Raw genomic sequence first — 23,995 nt, forward strand, 5'->3', positions numbered from 1 at the left:
TTGCATGAGCTCTGTGTGTTGGCTTAGCGGTTAGGGTGCCGGCTTGGGATCCTAGGATCCTTGGTTCGTTGGCTTAGCGGTTAGGGTGCCGGCTTGGGATCCTAGGATCCTTGGTTCGTTGGCTTAGCGGTAAGGGTGCCGGCTTGGGATCCGAGGATCCTGGGTTCGTTGGCTTAGCGGTTAGGGTGCCGGCTTGGGATCCTAGGATCCTGGGTTCGAATCCTGGTCGATCGCTAAATTAACGCCAGGGGGGTTGACTCAGCCTGTCATCCTTCCGAGGTTGGTAAATTGAGTACCAGTTCACTGGTAATTCCCTGTGTGTCGCAAGAGGCGACTAACAGGGTTGGTGGCAGGAAGGGCATCGGCCATAAAACATTGCTTCAAAAAGGGGACCATGGTGCCCGAAAAAGGCCAACCCCTGCTCTGCGGGAAAAAATGGCCTCTAAAGGCGGTTCTGTACGTGTAATGTTCTGGCCAGAGTTGTTAGGACAAAGCAACCTGCCAGCAGGAGAGAGACACCTTTTTTATTGTCCAAAAAAGCAAGTAAACGATTATTTTCTTCCGGTGGCGATGCGACGCTTCTTACAAAACAAACCTCGATTCAAACGGACGCTGATTGCAGAGCGGGCGGACCCGTTTGCGAGTGACGGGCAGCGTGCTTGCATCGATGGTTTTTGTCGTGTTGTTGTTGTAAGCGAACTCGAGCGTACCATTCCACTCTCCTTGTGCCCGACACACCACCGTGGTACTGGCAACGTGCTTCACCTCTGCGTTAACCCTGTTTAGGCAAGATTTTGAAAAAGCAGATAAAAATCACATTTTGACACCCACAACACAACCAGACAAGACAAACGCATCGCGAGGAGGCAGTTCGGGCCGAATAGGTACGATTCCTACTTGAACCGCAATGCGACCAATTTTGGCACGTGTGCTTGCCGTAAGATGATCATGTGACGGGGAAGGAATGCGATACCCATTTCATAAATTACTTTTTTTTTTTCTTTTTTTTTTGTATACAAGATCGAGGCTCGTGAAAGAGCTAACATTAATCACAAAAAAATCTAACAGACACATAACACATATAATAAAGGGAGCGGTAGACAACATGGGGAGAGATGGGGAAGCACACAAACACAACATTTGAGAGCAGGGACACCGGGAGATCTGTGGGAGGGAGAGGGCTTGGGGGGGGGGGAGGCATGGGAGGGGGGTTGGGGGTGGGAGAGGTAAAAAACACAGGGACACTGCAAGGACTTCCAGGAAAGAAGTTATTATTATTAAAATTTAAAAAATGTATTAAAATTTATCATTTATAAAATTACAATTTATTTTAAAAATTTCATTTATTAAAACGTATGAATCAAACTGATCACCTTGTGCAAAACGCTATCACTTGCATTGAAATCGACACTACTTTGATGTTTTACGGCAATTATTTAAAACGTTTGTTATCAAAGGAATTGAAATGTTTTAGTCATTATAAACTGTATTTCAAATTTAGTTTATAATAACTGTCATATCCATTTAACATTGCACTCCTTTCAGCCATTATTGGATGGATAATGTTAAATTTACAATTAAACACTATTGACCCCAAATGACCCCCATTCCCAGCATTCCCATTTCCAGGTTATTGTGATCCCCCACCCCATATTTTCGTTTGTTAGTTGTCCATCGTTTTGTTCCTTTTCTATTTCATCTCCACTTTCCCCTTCTTCTTCTTCTTCCTGTGTTTCATTCGGCTTGTGCAGGGGTTGTTCACCCCCCATGTGTCGTTCCCCCAACCCTCTCCTTGATCTAACTCTCAACTACTGTGCTGTTGGTGTTTCCTCCTTTCCAGTTTGTTCCCTTCCATTCTGCTCCAGCTCTTCCATAAGTCTCGACAGTGCATCCAAAAACAAATAATAAATAAATAAATAACAGAGCTCAGTGTGAAATTATATGTTTTCTTAGATGCAGGTTGAAAAGCAATGATTGGCCATACCATACCACGCATGCAAGTTGAAAAGCAATGATTGGCCGTACCATACCACGCATGCAAGTTGAAAAGCAATGATGGCCATACCATACCACGCATGCAGGTTGAAAAGCAATGATTGGCCATACCATACCACGCATGCAAGTTGAAAAGCAATGATTGGCCATACCATACCATGCATGCAGGTTGAAAAGCAATGATTGGCCATACCATACCATGCATGCAGGTTGAAAAGCAATGATTGGCCATACCATACCATGCATGTTGAAAAGCAATGATTGGCCATACCATACCATGCATGCAGGTTGAAAAGCAATCATTGTCCGTACCGCACCATGCATGCAGGTTGAAAAGCAATGATTGGCCATACCATACCATGCATGCAGGTTGAAAAGCAATCATTGTCCGTACCGTACCATGCATGCAGGTTGAAAAGCAATGATTGGCCATACCATACTATGCATACAGGTTGAAAAGCAATCATTGTCCGTACCGTACCATGCATGCAGGTTGAAAAGCAATGATTGGCCATACCATACCACGCATGCAGGTTGAAAAGCAATGATTGGCCATACCATACCATGCATGCAGGTTGAAAAGCAATCATTGTCCGCACCGCACCATGCATGCAGGTTGAAAAGCAATCATTGTCCGTACCGTACCATGCATATAGGTTGAAAAGCAATCATTGTCCGTACCATACCACGCATGCAAGTTGAAAAGCAATGATTGGCCATACCATACCATGCATCCAGGTTGAAAAGCAATGATTGGCCATACCATACCATGCATGCAGGTTGAAAAGCAATCATTGTCCGTACCGCACCATGCATGCAGGTTGAAAAGCAATCATTGTCCGTACCGTACCATGCATGCAGGTTGAAAAGCAATGATTGGCCATACCATACCACGCATGCAGGTTGAAAAGCAATGATTGGCCATACCATACCATGCATGCAGGTTGAAAAGCAATGATTGACCATACCGTACCATGCATGCAGGTTGAAAAGCAATCATTGTCCGTACCGTACCATGCATACAGGTTGAAAAGCAATCATTGTCCGTACCATACCACGCATGCATGTTGAAAAGCAATGATTGGCCATACCATACCACGCATGCAGGTTGAAAAGCAATGATTGGCCATACCATACCATGCATGCAGGTTGAAAAGCAATCATTGTCCGTACCGCACCATGCATGCAGGTTGAAAAGCAATCATTGTCCGTACCGTACCATGCATGCAGGTTGAAAAGCAATGATTGGCCATACCATACCATGCATGCAGGTTGAAAAGCAATGATTGGCCATACCATACCATGCATGCAGGTTGAAAAGCAATGATTGGCCATACCGTACCATGCATGCAGGTTGAAAAGCAATCATTGTCCGTACCATACCACGCATGCAAGTTGAAAAGCAATGATTGGCCATACCGTACCACGCATGCAGGTTGAAAAGCAATCATTGTCCGTACCGCACCATGCATGCAGGTTGAAAAGCAATTATTGTCCGTACCATACCACGCATGCAAGTTGAAAAGCAATGATTGGCCATACCGTACCATGCATACAGGTTGAAAAGCAATGATTGGCCATACCGTACCATGCATACAGGTTGAAAAGCAATGATTGGCCATAGCGTACCATGCATACAGGTTGAAAAGCAATGATTGGCCATACCGTACCATGCATACAGGTTGAAAAGCAATGATTGGCCATGCCGTACCATGCATGCAGGTTGAAAAGCAATGATTGGCCATACCATACCATGCATACAGGTTGAAAAGCAATGATTGGCCATACCATACCACGCACGCAGGTTGAAAAGCAATCATTGTCCGTACCATACCACGCATGCAAGTTGAAAAGCAATGATTGGCCATACCATACCACGCATGCAGGTTGAAAAGCAATCATTGTCCGTACCAAGCCACGCATGCAGGTTGAAAAGCAACAATTGTCCGTACCATACCATGCATGCAGGTGAAAAAGCAATGATTGGCCATACCGTACCATACAATGCAAGTTGAAAAGCAATGATTGTCAGTACCATACAATGCATGCAGGTTGAAAAGCACCGATTGGCCATACCGTACCATGCATGCAGACTGAAAAGCAATGATTGGCCATACCGTACCATGTATGCAGACTGAAAAGAAATGATTGGCCATACCATACAATGCATACAGGTTGAAAAGCAATGATTGGCCATACCGTACCATGCATGCAGACTGAAAAGCAATGATTGGCCATACCGTACCATGCAGGTTGAAAAGCAATGATTGGCCATGCCATACCACGCATGCAGGTTGAAAAGCAATCATTGGCCATACCGTACCATGCATGCAGACTGAAAAGCAATGATTGGCCATACCGTACCATGCATGCATGTTGAAAAGCAATGATTGGCCATACCGTAACATGCATACAGGTTGAAAAGCAATGATTGGCCATACCGTACCATGCATACAGGTTGAAAAGCAATCATTGTCCGCACCATACCATGCATACAGGTTGAAAAGCAATGATTGGCCATACCGTACCATGCATAGAGGTTGAAAAGCAATGATTGGCCATACCGTACCATGCATACAGGTTGAAAAGCAATCATTGTCCGTACCATACCATGCATGCGGGTTGAAAAGCAATGATTGGCCATACCATACCATCCATACAGGTTGAAAAGCAATGATTGGCCATACCGCACCATCCATACAGGTTGAAAAGCAATGATTGGCCATACCGCACCATCCATACAGGTTGAAAAGCAATGATTTGCCATACCGTACCATGCATACAGGTTGAAAAGCAATGATTGGCCATATCGCACCATCCATACAGGTTGAAAAGCAATGATTGGCCATACCGCACCATGCATACAGGTTGAAAAGCAATGATTGGCCATATCGCACCATCCATACAGGTTGAAAAGCAATGATTGGCCATACCGTACCATGCATACAGGTTGAAAAGCAATGATTGGCCATACCGTACCATGCATACAGGTTGAAAAGCAATGATTGGCCATACCGCACCATCCATACAGGTTGAAAAGCAATGATTGGCCATACCGTACCATGCATACAGGTTGAAAAGCAATGATTGGCCATACCGCACCATCCATACAGGTTGAAAAGCAATGATTGGCCATACCGTACCATGCATACAGGTTGAAAAGCAATGATTGGCCATATCGCACCATCCATACAGGTTGAAAAGCAATGATTGGCCACATCGCACCATGCATACAGGTTGAAAAGCAATCATTGTCCGTACCATACCACGCATGCAGGTTGAAAAGCAATGATTGGCCATACCGCACCATCCATACAGGTTGAAAAGCAATGATTGGCCATACCGTATCATGCATACAGGTTGAAAAGCAATCATTGTCCGTACCATACCACGCATGCAGTTTGAAAAGCAATGATTGGCCATACCGCACCACGCATGCAGGTTGAAAAGCTATGATTGGCCATACCGCACCATCCATACAGGTTGAAAAGCAATGATTGGCCATACCGCACCATCCATACAGGTTGAAAAGCAATGATTGGCCATACCGTACCATGCATACAGGTTGAAAAGCAATGATTGGCCATACCGCACCATCCATACAGGTTGAAAAGCAATGATTGGCCAAACCATACCACGCATGCAGGTTGAAAAGCAATGATTGGCCATACCGCACCATGCATACAGGTTGAAAAGCAATGATTGGCCATACGGTACCATGCATGCAGGTTGAAAAGCAATCATTGTCCGTACCATACCACGCATGCAGGTTGAAAAGCAATGATTGGCCATACCATACTATGCATACAGGTTGAAAAGCAATGATTGTCCGTACTGTACCATGCATACAGGTTGAAAAGCAATGATTGTCCGTACTGTACCATGCATACAGGTTGAAAAGCAATGATTGGCCATACCATACCACGCATACAGGTTGAAAAGCAATGATTGTCCGTACTGTACCATGCATACAGGTTGAAAAGCAATGATTGTCCGTACTGTACCATGCATACAGGTTGAAAAGCAATGATTGGCCATACCATACCATGCATGCAGGTTGAAAAGCAATGATTGGCCATACCGTACCATGCATGCAGGTTGAAAAGCAATGATTGGCCATACCACACCATGCATGCAGGTTGAAAAGCAATGATTGGCCATACCGTACCATGCATACAGGTTGAAAAGCAATGATTGGTCATACCGTACCATGCATACAGGTTGAAAAGCAATGATTGGTCATACCGTACCATGCATACAGGTTGAAAAGCAATGATTGGCCATACCGTACCATGCATACAGGTTGAAAAGCAATGATTGTCCGTACTGTACCATGCATACAGGTTGAAAAGCAATGATTGTCCGTACTGTACCATGCATACAGGTTGAAAAGCAATGATTGGTCATACCGTACCATGCATACAGGTTGAAAAGCAATGATTGGTCATACCGTACCATGCATACAGGTTGAAAAGCAATGATTGGCCATACCGTACCATGCATACAGGTTGAAAAGCAATGATTGGTCATACCGTACCATGCATACAGGTTGAAAAGCAATGATTGTCCGTACTGTACCATGCATACAGGTTGAAAAGCAATGATTGGTCATACCGTACCATGCATACAGGTTGAAAAGCAATGATTGGCCATACCGCACCATGCATACAGGTTGAAAAGCAATGATTGGTCATACCGTACCATGCATACAGGTTGAAAAGCAATGATTGGTCATACCGTACCATGCATACAGGTTGAAAAGCAATGATTGGCCATACCGTACCATGCATACAGGTTGAAAAGCAATGATTGGCCATACCGTACCATGCATACAGGTTGAAAAGCAATGATTGGTCATACCGTACCATGCATACAGGTTGAAAAGCAATGATTGGTCATACCGTACCATGCATACAGGTTGAAAAGCAATGATTGGCCATACCGCACCATGCATACAGGTTGAAAAGCAATGATTGGTCATACCGTACCATGCATACAGGTTGAAAAGCAATGATTGGTCATACCGTACCATGCATACAGGTTGAAAAGCAATGATTGGCCATACCGTACCATGCATACAGGTTGAAAAGCAATGATTGGCCATACCGTACCATGCATACAGGTTGAAAAGCAATGATTGGCCATACCGTACCATGCATACAGGTTGAAAAGCAATGATTGGCCATACCGTACCATGCATACAGGTTGAAAAACAATGATTGGCCATACCGCACCATGCATACAGGTTGAAAAGCAATGATTGGTCATACCGTACCATGCATACAGGTTGAAAAGCAATGATTGGTCATACCGTACCATGCATACAGGTTGAAAAGCAATGATTGTCCGTACTGTACCATGCATACAGGTTGAAAAGCAATGATTGTCCGTACCGTACCATGCATACAGGTTGAAAAGCAATGATTGGCCATACCATACCATGCATGCAGGTTGAAAAGCAATGATTGGCCATACCATACCATGCATGCAGGTTGAAAAGCAATGATTGGCCATACCACACCATGCATGCAGGTTGAAAAGCAATGATTGGCCATACCGTACCATGCATACAGGTTGAAAAGCAATGATTGGTCATACCGTACCATGCATACAGGTTGAAAAGCAATGATTGGCCATACCGTACCATGCATACAGGTTGAAAAGCAATGATTGGCCATACCGTACCATGCATACAGGTTGAAAAGCAATGATTGTCCGTACTGTACCATGCATACAGGTTGAAAAGCAATGATTGGTCATACCGTACCATGCATGCAGGTTGAAAAGCAATGATTGGCCATACCGTACCATGCATGCAGGTTGAAAAGCAATGATTGGCCATACCGTACCATGCATACAGGTTGAAAAGCAATGATTGGCCATACCACACCATGCATGCAGGTTGAAAAGCAATGATTGGCCATACCGTACCATGCATACAGGTTGAAAAGCAATGATTGGCCATACCACACCATGCATGCAGGTTGAAAAGCAATGATTGGCCATACCGTACCATGCATACAGGTTGAAAAGCAATGATTGTCCGTAATGTACCATGCATACAGGTTGAAAAGCAATGATTGGTCATACCGTACCATGCATGCAGGTTGAAAAGCAATGATTGGCCATACCGTACCATGCATACAGGTTGAAAAGCAATGATTGGCCATACCGTACCATGCATACAGGTTGAAAAGCAATGATTGGCCATACCGTACCATGCATACAGGTTGAAAAGCAATGATTGGCCGTACCGTACCATGCATACAGGTTGAAAAGCAATGATTGGCCATACCGTACCATGCATACAGGTTGAAAAGCAATGATTGGCCGTACCGTGCATAGTTTCATACACCAAGATAATCTTACTGGAAAAAACAAACAAACATCCAGTACATTTTTGAAGGATTTGTTGTGTTCTGTCAAGTTATCGTCATATTAGTCCCATATTCAGTGAAGCGACAGCCGAGCATCATGCGGTGCCTCAATATGAGTTTTTACTGCATTTGTGGAATAGTCCCATTAACATGTGCTGGCAAACAATGACTCAAACAGGATGGTGCAACTTCCCATAATGAGAGAGTTGTCTTTTACTTTCTCTGCAAAGCCTTTTAAGATTGCACAAATGCACCAATTTCCCAGAAAGGCACCAAAGTGGAATGTCACCGACATGGCCTGCTCGCAGATCTGACTCAAACGAATGTGATCATTTTCTACGGGGACATTGGGCTGACAGTATGGCCTGGAGGTACGCACACTCGCCTCTAAGCTGTCGAGCCTGGGTTTGATTCCCGACTCATCTGACAGCATTCTTTGGTGGATGTGAAATGTCCCATGGTGTCCTTCGCAAAGATTAGGAAAGCTATCGCAGGCACCATGACCAAATTCCAAATTCCTGCACTAATGAGTCAAACGCCAGGTCTGGCCAGCCGGTTCATAAAGACTTGGCCAAGCTTCCCTATCCGGTCCCACAAGAATGGTGGGATAATGGTGGCCGTTAAAGAAGAAGATTTTATATGGGGACATAGAATGATATCTTTATACAAAGACCACAGATTCTCCTGAAGCTGAGGGTGAAAGATGTGGAATTGTACAACTTAATTGATGAGGATTTGTGTTGCAAAGAAGAGAATGATTTCACCCGTTGTACGTAGTGTGTTCAAAAAGTATCCGACCTTTATTTTTCGTGCGTAAAAAAAAAGAAGCTAGGGAGGCGTTGATTGGTGCACGTATGTAGGCGATCCTAATGCGCACGCGTGAATTTTTTCCCACCTGCAGAAGCTGTCATTCGACGGCAGACCGCCGATGAGTGAGGAAATGTAAGTGAGCGCCGTCGGATTTTCGTTTTTGACAAAATGACGGAAAAACTTGAACAACGCTACTGCATCAAATTTTGTGTTTTTGGCCTCGGGGATGTTGGATGCTTCCATTGTGATGACTGCAACTTGGTTTCTGGGTCGTACCCATAAACCCAGGACTCATCGCCAGGGATCACTGTGTTGAGGAAGCTGGGATCGCTGTTCACAGTCTCCAGCATGTCCTGTGCGATCTCCAAACGGAGTTGCTTCTGCTCAATCGTTAGCAGCTTTGGTACGAATTTCGCTGAGATTCTCCTGAAGCCCAAATCCTCCTTCATAATGGAATGAACGGTGTTGAATCTTGCGGATCGTTTCCACTTGGGAATCGCCAAGCTTTACACAAAATTTGATGCAGTAGCGTTGTTCAAGTTTTTCCGTCATTTTGTCAAAAACGAAAATCCGACGGCGCTCACTTACATGTCCTCACTCATCGGCGGTCTGCCGTCGAATGACAGCTTCTGCAGGTGGGAAAAAATTCACGCGTGTGCATTAGGATCGCCTACATACGTGCACCAATCAACGCCTCCTTAGCTTCTTTTTTTTTACGCACGAAAAATAAAGGTCGGATACTTTTTGAACACAGTTGTATGGCGAAAGTGCAAAGGTGGTGAGATAGGATGGCAAATCAAATGAGTAAATTGTGTACGAGTGTTGAGTGAAATAGTTCAAGAACAAAAATATGACTACTTGGGCAATTCAAGTTCGTGCCATTGTCGATACAAGGAAATTTCATGAAAAAAAAAACTAGCACAGAAAGTGTCAAAGGAGCAAAAGTAAAGTTAGAGATACAAACAAACAACTCCTGTACGCCGAACACGGTACACAGTTCGAGACACCTCGTTTTACCACCCTCGCCAGAGATGGTACGGTATTGCATTTGGGTTAGTTTGTCCACACAGAATAATGATAATAATAATGATACATACCAATAATGACAATGACACATAATAATAATGATACATAACAATAATGATAATAACACATAATAATAATGATACATAACAATAAGGATAATAATGATAAAAAATAATAACGAGAACAGCACTCAGTCGAGAGCATACCTCCGCCTGGTGAACAGTTTACGTTTTGTATCTCAGAGTTGACCAGAAAATCGCAACAAGTACAGGTACATTCAAAGTACACCACCCCCATGCCAAATAAATAAATATCCTTCAGCGCAGCATTGCCGGGGCGCCTCTGGCTCCCGGAAATACCACCGTGCAGCTCATAGAAACTGTATTGGGAGGGAGAGGTGTACAATACAATTGATTGATTAACTGCATAATTAAAATCAACGAATAATGATCATACAATATTTTCTTAATCAATTGGCTAATAGCATACCTAACCCACTAGTGCTTCATCCGAAGATGCAACTTTTTGAAAATTAATTAAATGAGTCATTAATCTAAAAAATGTAATATTTAATTGATTAATCAATATATAATTAATCGATTAATTGATTAATCAATAAATCAAAAATATCCTTTACATCACTTGGTCACTGTCGTGTCCAAATATCAGCTTACGAGCTCAAAACGTGCCTGAGATATTGGCCAAATGAGAAAGAAAATAAATAAATGATTAATAATGAAAATAAATAAATAATAATCATAAAAGAATGAAATAATTAATCAATTGGCTAATATAATACCTAAACCACCACTGTTTCATCAGAATCCAACTTTAAAAGAATCAATTAATTAAGTCGTTAATTGAATAATTCAAGAATTAATCGATCAATTGATTTTTTTTTTTTTTTTTTTTTTTTTTTTTTTTTTGTATACAAGATCGAGGCTCGTGAAAGAGCAAAAAATCAATCAATCAAAAATAGCCTTTATAGCCACATCACTTGGTCACTGTCATGTCCAAATATTAGCTTCCCAGCTCAAAAGGTGCCTGAGATATTGGCCAAATGAGAAAGAAAATAAATAAATGATTAATAATGAAAATAAATAAATAATAATCATTAAAAAATTAAATTATTAATCAATTCGGTCACAGAACACATAAACCACCACCATTTCATCATAGTCAGGTTCACTATGTTTTTTCGTTCAAAATCATGGTAGATTAGCAAACCTATACATTTTTGGAAACGTTATTACATGGAAAATCTGAAAATCAATGTTTACATTTGCCAATTCCGACCAATTTGATTCGACCAATTCGACCAATCGACCAATTCCATTCGACCAATTCGACCATTCGACCAATCGCTTCGATCGACCATTCGACCATTCGACCAATTCGATCGATTCGATTCGATCGACCATTCGACCAATTCGATTTGCCAATCAATTTGACCGACCTTTGCTTGTGTGGAACGGACTGTGAAAACGATGCGGACTATATTGTCGGATACGACACACAGGACAGTGATGACGAACTCTAAATGGCATATTCTGTAATCGTGTATGTTTGATGCCATTGACTGCCTGTGCATATTTTGTCATTGACTGCCTGTGTAGATGTGAAGTTATACTGACTGCATGTGTATATATGATTTTGCTGACTGCCTGTGCATGTTTGGTGATATGAATTATTGTGACACATTTTGATGTTATTAACTGCCTGTACAAAATGATAACATGTATTTGATTATGCAACTTATCGCGAATATAAAGACAGTATTTTGCAATTCAAAACCTTTGATTCGTGTCTTACCATTCCCCATAGCACTAATTTGATACTTTCATTGGATTCCTTGTCCCTGAAAATATAGGTTTAGTATATTTTTAAAAGTTTTTAGGGTAATTAGAGGCAGAAATAGAACAAAATATGTATTTTACAGTGGCCATTTTGAAAATCCAAAATGGCCACCATACAGGTATCTCTCCAAATGTAAACATTGATTTTTAGTTTCCTTATGCTATAACCTTTCCAAAAATGTATAGGTTTGCTAATCTAACATGATTTTGAACGAAATATAATTTATTGACATAGTGAACCTGACTAAGAATCTGTAACTTTAAAAAAAAAAAAAATTCGTCATTAATCGAATAATTAAATAATTAATCGATTAATTGATTAATTGATTAATTGATTAATCAATCAATCAAAAATAGCCTTTATAGCCACATAACTTGGTCTGTCATGTCCAAATATTAGCTTCCGAGCTCAAAAGGTGCCTGAAATAATGCCCAGATGAGAAAGGAAATAAATAAATGATTAATAATGAAAATAAATAAATAATAATCATTAAAAAATTAAATTATTAATCAATTCGGTCATAGAACACATAAACCACCACCATTTCATCAGAATCTGTAAGTACAAAAAAAATTTTTGTCATTAATCGAATAATTAAATAATTAATCAACTCATTGATGAATTGATTAATTAATAAATCAAAAATAGCCTTTGCAGCCAAATCACCTGGTCATTGGCATGTCCAAATATCAACTTCGTAACTCAAAAGGTGCCTGAGTTAATGGTCAGAAGAGAAAGGAAATTTAATTAATTAAATAAGTACTTAATTAATCGCTAATAATTAAATAACTCCTCAATTAATTGATTAATCAAAAAACAAATAATACCGTTTTTGTCAAAGCGCTTGCTCGCTATTGTGCCGAAATTTCAGCTTCCAAGCTCAAAGGATGGCTGAGATATCGCCCAAACAAACAAGAAAGCAAGAAAGAAAACAACCATAGTGAAAACTGAGTACTCCCTTTCAGCGTGCATCATTGCCGAGCCCCCTTCGGTGCCCGGCAATGACGTTATGCAGCGCCTGGAGATGGCATAGGAAAGGCGCGGTGTACAATACAGAATCACATTTAATCAAAATCAATCACAGGAACCACCAAAGGTCCAGTCTTTCATACCTGGAGTTACCCCTCGTTTTGGCCATATCACTCAATGGTGAAGATTCACTTAAAAAATTCTACTAGCTGCATCTGGATACGGATCTTTACCAAATTCGAATCTGTTTGTCCTTGTGACACACACAACCTGTCCAACAAGTTTCATCCAAATCCGTCCTTAACTTTTTGAGATATCCTGCTATGTATAGTTTTTAGCCCTATCTTCCAATGGTGAAGAATCACTTTTTTTTTTTTTTTTTTTTGTATAAAAGATCGAGGCTCGTGAAAGAGCGAACATTTATCACACAGAAAGACAAACCGACAAACCGACACATAACCGACAAACCGACACATAGAACAAATAACATCGGGAGCGGTAGACAAGATGGGGAGAGAGGGGGAAGGACACAAACACAACACAACACAACACAACACAACACAACATTTTAGAGCAGGAACCGAGAGACATGGAGACATCGAGAGATCTGTGGGAGGGAGAGGGCTTTGGGGGGGAGGCATGGGAAAGGGGGTGGGAGAGGCATAAAACATATGGACACTGCCAGGACTACCAGGAAAGAAGTTGGAATTACAAACAAGGTGGATCTGGGGTGAATTAGTGGGGGTAGAAAAGATCAAGGTTTTGGATGGGGGAAGATAAGAGATGGTGGTGAACAGCTGTTTTAAAGACCTGGAGGGAGGAGTGGGATTGAAGGGAGTGTGGGAGTTTGTTCCAGAGGCGGGAGAAAAGAGGAATGAAGGAGTGAAGGTGAGCAGAGAGCCGAGATTTCGGCAGTTTAACCATCAGAGGCTTGCTGGCAGATCTTGTGCGACCTGTAGGAATATTTGGGGGACAGAGCACAGAGAGAGCTGGGGGAGCAAGGCCGGAGAGGAGTCGGTAGAAGACGGAAAGACCACCAACCTGCCTGCGGTGAGTGAGTGAGAGGCCCTTGGAGTTAGCTTCATCACGGGAGATTCCAATGATTCTGAATGCTTTGCTTTCAACAGCGTGAAGACGAGATAGGTGTGAGGCAGGAGCACCAGCCCAGAGGGGAGAGCAGTATTCCATTGAGCTGCGGATGAAAGCCTTGTACGTGGTGAGGAGCTCAGGTGTGCCAAGGAAGGACATCGCACGACGGAGGATGCCCAGTCGGCGACTGGCTTTGCAGGCCAGCTTGGAAATGTGGTTTTCCCAAGAAAGATCATGGCAGATAGTGAGACCCAAAAGCTGCAGCGACAGAACTTCTTGGAGAGGATTGTTGAGAAAGTAGATGGGAGGGTTGTCCAGTCGATCTTTTCGGAGAGACATAGTAAGAGTGTGAGATTTGTCAGGATTGAAAGACATGTTCCACTTGTTTGACCAGTCTGTGATTTTGTCCAGGTCTTCAGAGAGTGAGGAGGCTGCAGACTGCCGATCTGAGGGAAGAGGAATGGAGCGGCAGAGAGTGGAGTCATCAGCAAAGAGATAGAGAGGATTTTCCAGAGAGTCGGAGAGATCATTGATAAAGACCAGAAAAAGCACAGGGCCCAGCACACTGCCTTGGGGAACTCCAGCCTGAACAGGAAGGGGAGATGAGAGAAATCCATTCAGGGCCACACGTTGACTACGACCAGAGAGGAAGTCCGCAAGCCATGCATGGAGATTTCCATGGATACCATAGGAGTAGAGTTTGGTGAGCAGAGCTGGGTGCCAGACCGTATCGAGAAACTTTTAATAACTCGTGATTTTAATAAACTTTAATAAACGTAAAACTTTTAATAACTCCCCTATCCGAATCCATATTCAGATCTTCACCAAAATCGAATCGAATCGTCCTTGTCAGACACCCAACCGGTCCACCATGTTTTGTCCAAATCCGTCCACAACGTTTTGAGATATCCTGCTATGTATCGTCTTTGGCCCAATCTCTCAATGGTGAAGAATCACTTAATAAATTCTAGTAGCCGGATCCGAATCCGGATCTTCACCAAAATCGAATCATTTCGTTCTTGTCACATACGTTCTTGTCACATGTCACACAAACGGACAGACAGACGGACAAGGGAGAAAACATAAACGCCATCCACCTATGGACATGGTGGCGGAGGTAATGATAACAATCATGAAAATATTGAAAATGATAACAACAATTACAATGTTTATAATAATGATAATAATAAGTAGGATAATGACAACAAATAAAATTCAAAAAGGTTAGCTCACTATTTTGCTGCGAGTGTCATGTTACTTTATCGAAAATGACCCGTTTGTGCTTCGACCTTGCGAGGTCCCCAAAGCACGTCTTGATCCCGGAAATAGTCGCCGTTTTAACTGCTCGGAGTTTAATCTAGAAGGATGATGCGGTATTCTGTATTATCTTACGAAGATAGATGTTGAGTTTAAATTGCATAACTTTTAACGAACTGGTATCACATCTTTGTGTTAGAATGTCATTTTAGATTCAATATAAAAGTTCATTTTTACTTGCATTCCATAAACCAGCCTCGCTGATCAGCACAAGATTTACACCATATTACAGTGGAGATAGTTATACATTAATTGTGTGCAGCCTAAAGGAATCACGAGACTTAAAACCAAGCAATAGATATATGATTAAATAATCATTCGCGGTTCCCAATCAAAAATTAATGATAAAATAATTATGTAAGAAACCAAGCAACCCCACTCCATGTCATATCCCATCTATAACCTTCTTCCCCTCACCTCCCCATGCAGAGAGATTGCAATTGTCTCTGTGAACCAGGCCTTTTCCTTAAACAGAAATTACCAACAAGTTAACCTGAGATCCCAACTCATAGGTGAAAAGGGATAATCAACCAAGTAGCAAGCAAGTCCGTGGGTGGGGTGGAAATTTTTTGTTGCGCCCGTGAAAAACCGCGAATATGTGAGTCACAGGGGCCGCAAATGTAGAAGCAGGTCGCATTTTATCAACCGCAAATACGCGAAACCCGCAAATGTTGGGACTGCGAATGTGCGAGACACAGGGCTGAAAATGTAGAAGCAGGTCACATTTTATCAACGGCGAATACGTGGAACCCGCAAATGTTGGGACCGCGAATATGCGAGACACAGGTCCGCAAATGTAGAAGCAGGTCGCATTTTATCAACCGCGAATACGCGGAACCCGCAAATGTTGAGACCGCGAATATGCGAGATAGGGCTGCAAATGTAGAAGCAGGTCGCATTTTATAAACCGCGAATACGCGGACCCGCAAATGTTGGGACCGTGAATATGCGAGACACAGGGCGGCAAATGTAGAAGCAGCTCGCATTTTATAAACCGCGAATAGGCGGAACCCGCAAATGTTGGGGCTGTGAATATGTGAGACACAGGGCTGCAAATGTAGAAGCAGCTCGCATTTTATAAACTGCGAATACGCGGAACCTGCAAGTGTTGGGACTGCGAATGTCAGGGTCCAACTGTACTCATAAAATGTGAGTGCTACGTCTATTATGTTTCATTGGAATGCGAGTATGTCTATTAATTACATACTATTGAAATGTGAGTACATCTATTAATTACGTACTATTGGACCGTGACTATATCAATTAATTACGTCCATTAATTATGTACTATTGGAACATACCTTTTAGACCTTTAAACCCTTCAGACTGTTTTTAGACATTTTAAGACCCTTTCGACACTTTAAACCCCTTTGACCATTTTTAGACATTTTAATGACCCTTTAGATCCCTCAAGACAATTCAGATGCTTAAGACCTTAAATTACACCCCTTAGACCTTTTAAGACCTTTTAAACCATTTCAGACCTTTGCCCTTTACACCATGTAGACCTTTCATTTAGTAGATCCTTCCATTTATTTGCCACACAAAATATACCACACAAAACAAGTCCTGGCGAGGGTCTGCAATCTCCAATTGCTCTTTACAATTGTAATTGGAATTATGTGATGATAAAACATAGCTCTTGTACTTGAAACTAAATACCAATCAATTCTGCCTTTCAGTTTGTCACCTGTGCAGTTTACCACCGTAGATGGGCTTTGTGTGGAAGGTGATGCTGGCTGAGTAACCAGAGGAAACGCAAGAGATGGAAACTTTCCCCCCTAGCTCCAGCCAAGGCACAGTAAGTATGGAGCGGGCATAGGCACTGGGCAGGGAAAATGTATACTCTTCACCGTGCTCTTTCAGCCATAGGCGACCTGGAACACAGTGAAACAGAATTGAAACTGCGAAAGGAAATCACCCAATTTTCTTTTTTTTTAAATAAATGAAAATGATGGCAGAAACAGAGCAACAAAACACCTTGGGGTTACGTGGAACAGCTTGACCTCATTTTTCACCAGATGTATAGAAAACCTTCCCAGACTTGTTTTTATGGGCATTTTTAGTCTTGCCATGCCATGGAATGGAATGGAAGTTATACACCATATTTTCCAATAGAAGGTTACAATGCCGGCAAGTTTTCCCTCCTGAGTTTTCTTCTCGTCCTCTTCTGTCCCCAATCCTCCTCACACCCATTGTTTGTCCAAGTCTCCCTCTATCTTGGTCTTCAAATCTGCTGTTGGTGTCCCCCCCAGCCCCCCCTCCGCCCCCCTCTACTGTTCCTTTTGTCTTGTGGCATCCTGATCCGTTCAGTGTACCTGCTCTTCCACGAGCCTCGGCCATGTATACAAAGAAAACGAAGTTCCTTACTCATCTGCGTAATACAATACGAGGCTGGGCCTCACCTTTTGTCATGTCACAATATATTCAGTTCACGATTCTAAAAAAAAACAAAAAAAAAAACATTCCAGCAAAATTATTTTTCCATGGAGCAACATATTGTATTTGAAGTAGGTCATCATAATGGGACCGTCTCTTAGTAATGGTGCCTTTCGAGGAAAAAGGGGAAGTCTCCTTTTTATTTTTTACAAAGATAAAAGTCAATTACAATTGGTTCACTTGTAGGTCGGATTATTTATTGATCTAATTTACATTCGATCGGGATGACGCGAGATCAGACTCAAAAATATAGAACATAAATATGTTCAGCACAACGCCAGCATCTAATCCCAGCGCTGTAAATAACACAATTTTTGCAAATGGAGGAAACCGGAATGCAAAGAGCACCGGCTTCATGTTCGTACAATAAAGCATTGTTTGGCTGAAGCAATGAAGCATGCACGCAACCGATGGTTTCACTCAGGTGATTGCGACAGACATGACGGGCAATGACACATTCCGTAATTTGCTGCTCAATGTCCATCATGATACTTCAGCCCAACCCTGATAACTTGGGAGATTCAGAAACTGATGCAGACTCGAATTGCAACTTTGCTGTGAAGAATACATGTGATGAGAAATAGCATCAATGACAACAATCTACACATTATAACACTATTGCAACGATTCAAAAACTATATGGAGAAACGACTGACGTAGAATGCAAATTCATGACCAACATCCAGTCAAATGCAACAACCAAAGACGAAACAAAAAATAGAAATGCTCTCTTTGCTACCTCAAAGTCTCAACTTAACATGGCCTTCCATTCAATGAAATCCCTCTTTTTCTTGCCCCTCGAACCGTCTTCCTGAGTCTGTTGTCTCAAGCTCTTGCCTCCGGCTCACCGTTATCTCATGGTCTCTCCCATTTATATTTCTGAGCTTTACGACACCCAGCGACCCCGTGTTCCCACCCTTCACCCACTATTCCCTTCACCCATTCAAGCTGAATGAGACACAGCAATCTCTTCACCGCAGTTCATGTTTGTTGAACCTTTTTACCTCCACCAACAAAGGTGGATGGAGGTTATGTTTTCACCCTGTCTGTCTGTTTGTTTGGCTGTCTGTCTGTCTGTCTGTCTGTGAAGCATACATGAAGCATACATTTGAAGCATGAAGCATACACAAGATATCTCAAAAAGTTGTGGACTGATTCGGACTTAATTTTGCAGAGAGGTAATGCATGTGAAACTGACGAAATGATTAGATTTTTGTGAAGATCCGGATTCGGCTAGTAGAATTTTTAAAGTGATTCTTCAACATTGGGCGATAGGGCCAAAAACGATATATAGCAGGATATCTCAAAAAGTTGTGGACGGATTTGGACGAAACTTGGTGGACCAATTGGGTGTGCGACGAGGGCAAATCGATTCGGTTTGGGGGGAAGATCTGAATATGGATTGAGATACGAGATTTATTTAATTTTTAAGTGATTCTTCACCAATGAAGGATCGGGCGAAAAGCGACATATAACATATTTTTAAAAGTTATGGATGACTTATGACTAGGTGGACGAGTTGGTTCGGTGACAAGAACAAGCCGATTAGATTTTGGTTCAGGTCCGAATCCAGATCCGGCCTATCATTGGGATACAAAACAAACTGTTCAGACTGGCGGAGGTATGCGCTCTACCGAGTGCCGTTCTAGTCTGTCCTTTATTCTGCTCCTCCATCATCCTGGATACTCTAGGTCCAGCTCCTTTTGGGTGTTATGACGAATAGATCTGTGCAACATGAAAGATAAATCTTGAAAGGTTTTGGAAATATCGTGTACACAAGCCAAGTTACTGAAACGGTTGCCATAACAACATAATTCAGCCAATCACAGTTGTGATCTAAATAGATTGAGATAATGTCATGAGGAATATATAATCTGCAATATGAAAGCTAAATGTTCAATTAATTTTTGAATTATCGTGCACACAAAAGTACAAGGACGGATGATCGGTCGGTTGGTCGGTCGGACGGACGGAGCCAATTCTAACGTCCCCAGTCTCCAACCTTGTCGGAGGGGCTGGGGCACAAAAACAACACAGCTTAAAAAAAAAAAAGGGCAGCATTAGATGCAAAGCACCTTTTCAATACCATTTACATGTGTTGGTGTCGGAATTTCAGAGATATTAACAAGTGCCCGTGTTACTCCCTCTCTCTACCGTCCTCCAAATTTAGAACAATTGACTTTGATGCTGTTTTTGAAAATGACAACACTTTCATGAAATACCGCAGTACACAGTTTACTATGGAACTGCACCTCAAATTTTACATGTCCAGATGGCAAACAGAGTAATTTGAAAAGGATTAAATGTGGAGCCTCCTTTAAATCAGAGAACTTGTGGGACTATTAAAATCAGGTAATGGATTCAAATGTGGCGAGAATAAAAGTCATTGCAGGTTGTTGAAAATTCAAGATTCGTAAAAGACGGTAAAAAGTGGACAAGATGGCCACTGGTGTGTGACAGAAAAACAGGAAGTCAATAAAGAATCTTCGATCACGACGCAGATGAAGAAATAATAATAAAATCAAATGAATAATGGACTTCAGGGGCACGATGCTTTGGCAATTGAAACTATAATGCGGCATAATGTCGATGTTTCTATTGTAAATGACAACATCTCGTTAATTATTCGCAGGAGATACAATAACCATGGAGGTCAATGGTTAGGCCAAGCACTTCCCATCACTGGCAATAAATAGCAAACAGTGATGATGCATTAACTGAGAGGATCTGAACTTTGGCCTGTTGGTCTGTTTTACATAAACACAGAACGAGGTTCAGAAAAGATTATTTTTTGTCGAAGTGCATTGAAATGTTTTAAAATTAAAATAAAGACCTATTTGACACAGGATTCTCCTTTAAACAGTTTATTCTAAAGGTGTAATCTAAACAGTGCAAAATATCCACCAGGAATGTAAGCATCAATAACTAGAACGGCACTCAGTAGAGAACATACCTCCGCATGGTTGGCCATATCACTCAATGGTGAAGAATCACTTTAACTAGAGAGGTTCCAGGAAACCTGAACTCAACTTGTCTCTATCAATATGGTTAGAATATGCATAATAGAACCACAAACCATATAGTTTATATGTGCTAAAAATATATGACAAAAATTGGTTTTTCAATATGGCCGCCCTGCCACGCCCATTCTTGGGCGTGCAACGCCCAAATGCAATCCCAAACTAGTTTATGTCTTAAAGATGCTCCATAACAAGTTTCATCAAATTTAAGTCAATATTTGTGACTTTTAGAGCATAGACGTCGAATTGTTTACAGACGACAGACAGACAGACGGACAGACAGACGGACGGACGACGGACTGGACATAGTCCAGTTGAGTTAAAAATTATACTAGCTGGACCCGGATCCAATCTTCACCAACATTGAATCGATTCTTCCTTGTCTCGACAAACACAACCTGTCCAACATGTTTCGTCCAAATCCATCCATCACTTTTTGAAATATCCTGCTATGTATCGATTTTGGCCCTATATCTTAATGGTAAAGAATCACTTCATAAATTCTAGCAGTCGGATCCGAATCCGGATCTTCACCAAAATCTAATTATTTCGTCTTTGTCACATACGCTACATCTCTGCCAAATTTTGTCCGAATCCGTCCACAACTTTTTGAGATATGTTGTTCACAAACGGACAAACAGACAAACACAGACAGACAGACAGACAGGGGTGAAAACATAACTTCCATCCACCTTTGGTGGCGGAGGTAAAAATCAAAGGGAGGCGAAAAGCACCCATCTCTTTCTATAAGGAATCGTTTCTCTGTATTACATGGGGACTGAAAATGCGTTTCTTGGGCTCTACGGGATGAAATTGGCTGAAACTTTCAGAAGTGAATGCGTTGTACGTCGAGGTAATATGTTCCAAATTTCAGCAACGTCCGCTTATGCATTCTTGAGTTATATTTAGAAACCATCGAAATCACGTTGGTGTCTGTCCATCCATCCGTCTGCCCAAAATGTGTTGGCGCTCATATCTCAAGGACTATACATTGAAACTAGCTGAAACTTGGAATATACATCGGCCAATAGGTCTGGTTAATGGCTTTTCAAAACAAATTCCACCTAAGTGTCATAGTTTTTGCTTTAAAATTAAATATATATATATATATATAAATATATACACACTTTATAATTCTTCAAAATATTATTACACAAATCTAATGTGCTAGCCCAATGGCCTAATGGATAAGACATCAGACTCCCAAGCTGGGGATTGTGGGTTCAAATCCTGTCTGGGTTGAATTTTTTTTTTCCCCTTACTTTTTCAAGTTTTTTTTATAACGTCTTGAATAATTATGAGCAAATGAACATCTTGTACAATGAGCAAATGCATTTTGTTCGTATTAAAAACGTAACTATTCTTTAACCTGAATTTCAGCATCATTTTGAGTATTGCACTACATAAAATTGCTTATTGTATGGAAGTCATGGAAGGCGCAAAGCGCCCTTTCCATTTTTTGGGACGGTTTCTCTGTATGCAACTTTAACATGAGGAGCGAAAATTCGTTTCTCGGCTTCTACTGGTATTTCTAAAATAATAAAAGGCCGGGTCCGTCCGTCCATAACTCCAAAACCATGAAACCTAGCGGCCCCAAAGTTTGTATGCATACACCTGGATCTCCAACAGATTGCAAGGATGAAAACTGGGTGTTTGGGTGCATTACAACACTCTTTTTGAAGATGATTAACGAGGTGCTCATAAGAAAAAAACCCGATGTGTTGGCTTACCAATATGGCAGCCCACAATCTTGGTCATCCCACTGCACCTTACTGGGTTCCTGAGCCACCATTTTGTTTCGGCCTACTCAAATGTGCCTTGCCTTGGAAACACAATTATCATTACATAATTGAACCATGTCATCAAAATCTGGATTCGCTTATGAGGATTGGATACTGTAAACTAAATAATCTCCAAATATGGAGTGAAATCTGACAAAATTTACCATATCTTGCGATTTTATAACTAAGTATATATGCATTCATTTAAGCGAGGCTGTGATTCTCATTTTGGGGTTCGTTTTTTAAATTAAAATTAATAGTATTTAACTTAATTCTTACTTCCATGGGAACTGCTCGGAGATGCGTTTTTTGAATAAAACGTTTTTAGCAAAGAACACTTTTTTAGTAGTTGGGACTGCTGTAACTGTTAGTGTTAGAGTTAGAGTCAATTCTGAAGTTGGAATTTTGAAGATCGGTTCGGATTAAGAGTTTGTAGAGCTTTTCGCATTGTGGTTTTTAACCGTGTGAGGAAATTGAATAAAGGGATGGAGTGGGGTTGGGGGGGGGGGGGAGGTAGGTCTAGTTGCAACTGCTAAACCAGAAAGCAAAACCGTGAGCTTAAGGGGCGCCCTACATCTGGCAAATACAATACATTTACTTCTTCATGCAGCTGTATGAATCAAATTGGCGCCCCTTTATATTCACTTTTCTCAAGCATTACTTGGTTCCTACTCAGAACATAAGGGTAGTCCAGCATGCACATGAGATTTTTTGAATGCCCCTTACTTTGTATTGTTTGGCATTTTCTACAAGCTATGGAATATGTCCCTTCTTTTCTATACTTTGCCACATGGCACATACCATCTAAAGGGGCCTTTTCTCTGCCACTGGCATTTTACCCATGAATGATACTATGTAATGCAGATATGGGTGTGTGTGTGTGTGTGTGTGTGTGTGTGTGTGTGTGTGTGTGTGTGTGTGTGCATGTATGTGTGTGTGCATGCGTGTGTGCGTTAAATCCCCTGGCTTGATGGAAAAGCAGGGCACAGATTGTGCCCCATGACAGACGAATCTGTGTGAATTGTGAGCATCAATGACCATCTGCCACATGAGCATATTGTCACTGACTGTCACTGCTCACTGCACATCAGCCAACCACACTCGAGTCTATTCTAAAGATCGAGGATTTTATAGTTCGCAAGTACCCAGTGGAGTAGTTGACCATGGTTTCGCCATTTTTATGGACTCGTTAGGAGGACATACCACACAATCATTCACTTGTGATCATGCAAACATAGTTGCCTAAATTATGTGTTGAGCCCCCAAATATGTGCTAAGCCACCCAAATATGTGTTGAGCCCCCCAATTACGTGTT

General features: G+C 41.6%; 1 protein-coding gene across 1 annotated transcript in view; it reads right to left on the reverse strand.

Moving 5' to 3' along the window:
* LOC137431854 (oxysterol-binding protein-related protein 11-like) overlaps positions 1-17,636 on the reverse strand; it is a 29,018-nt gene extending 11,382 nt beyond the window's left edge. The window contains exons 1-3 of the mRNA XM_078769272.1: positions 17,459-17,636; positions 17,131-17,317; positions 596-778 (exon numbers count right to left, since the gene is read on the reverse strand). Of these exons, the coding sequence (XP_078625398.1) occupies positions 596-778; positions 17,131-17,317; positions 17,459-17,636 (548 nt within the window). The remainder of the gene's footprint in view (positions 1-595; positions 779-17,130; positions 17,318-17,458) is intronic.
* Positions 17,637-23,995: the final 6,359 nt, after the last annotated feature.

The sequence above is a fragment of the Myxine glutinosa genome, unplaced genomic scaffold (genome assembly GCF_964187855.1).
Source record: "Myxine glutinosa unplaced genomic scaffold, kmMyxGlut1.1 SCAFFOLD_1883, whole genome shotgun sequence".
NCBI lineage: Eukaryota > Metazoa > Chordata > Myxini > Myxiniformes > Myxinidae > Myxine > Myxine glutinosa.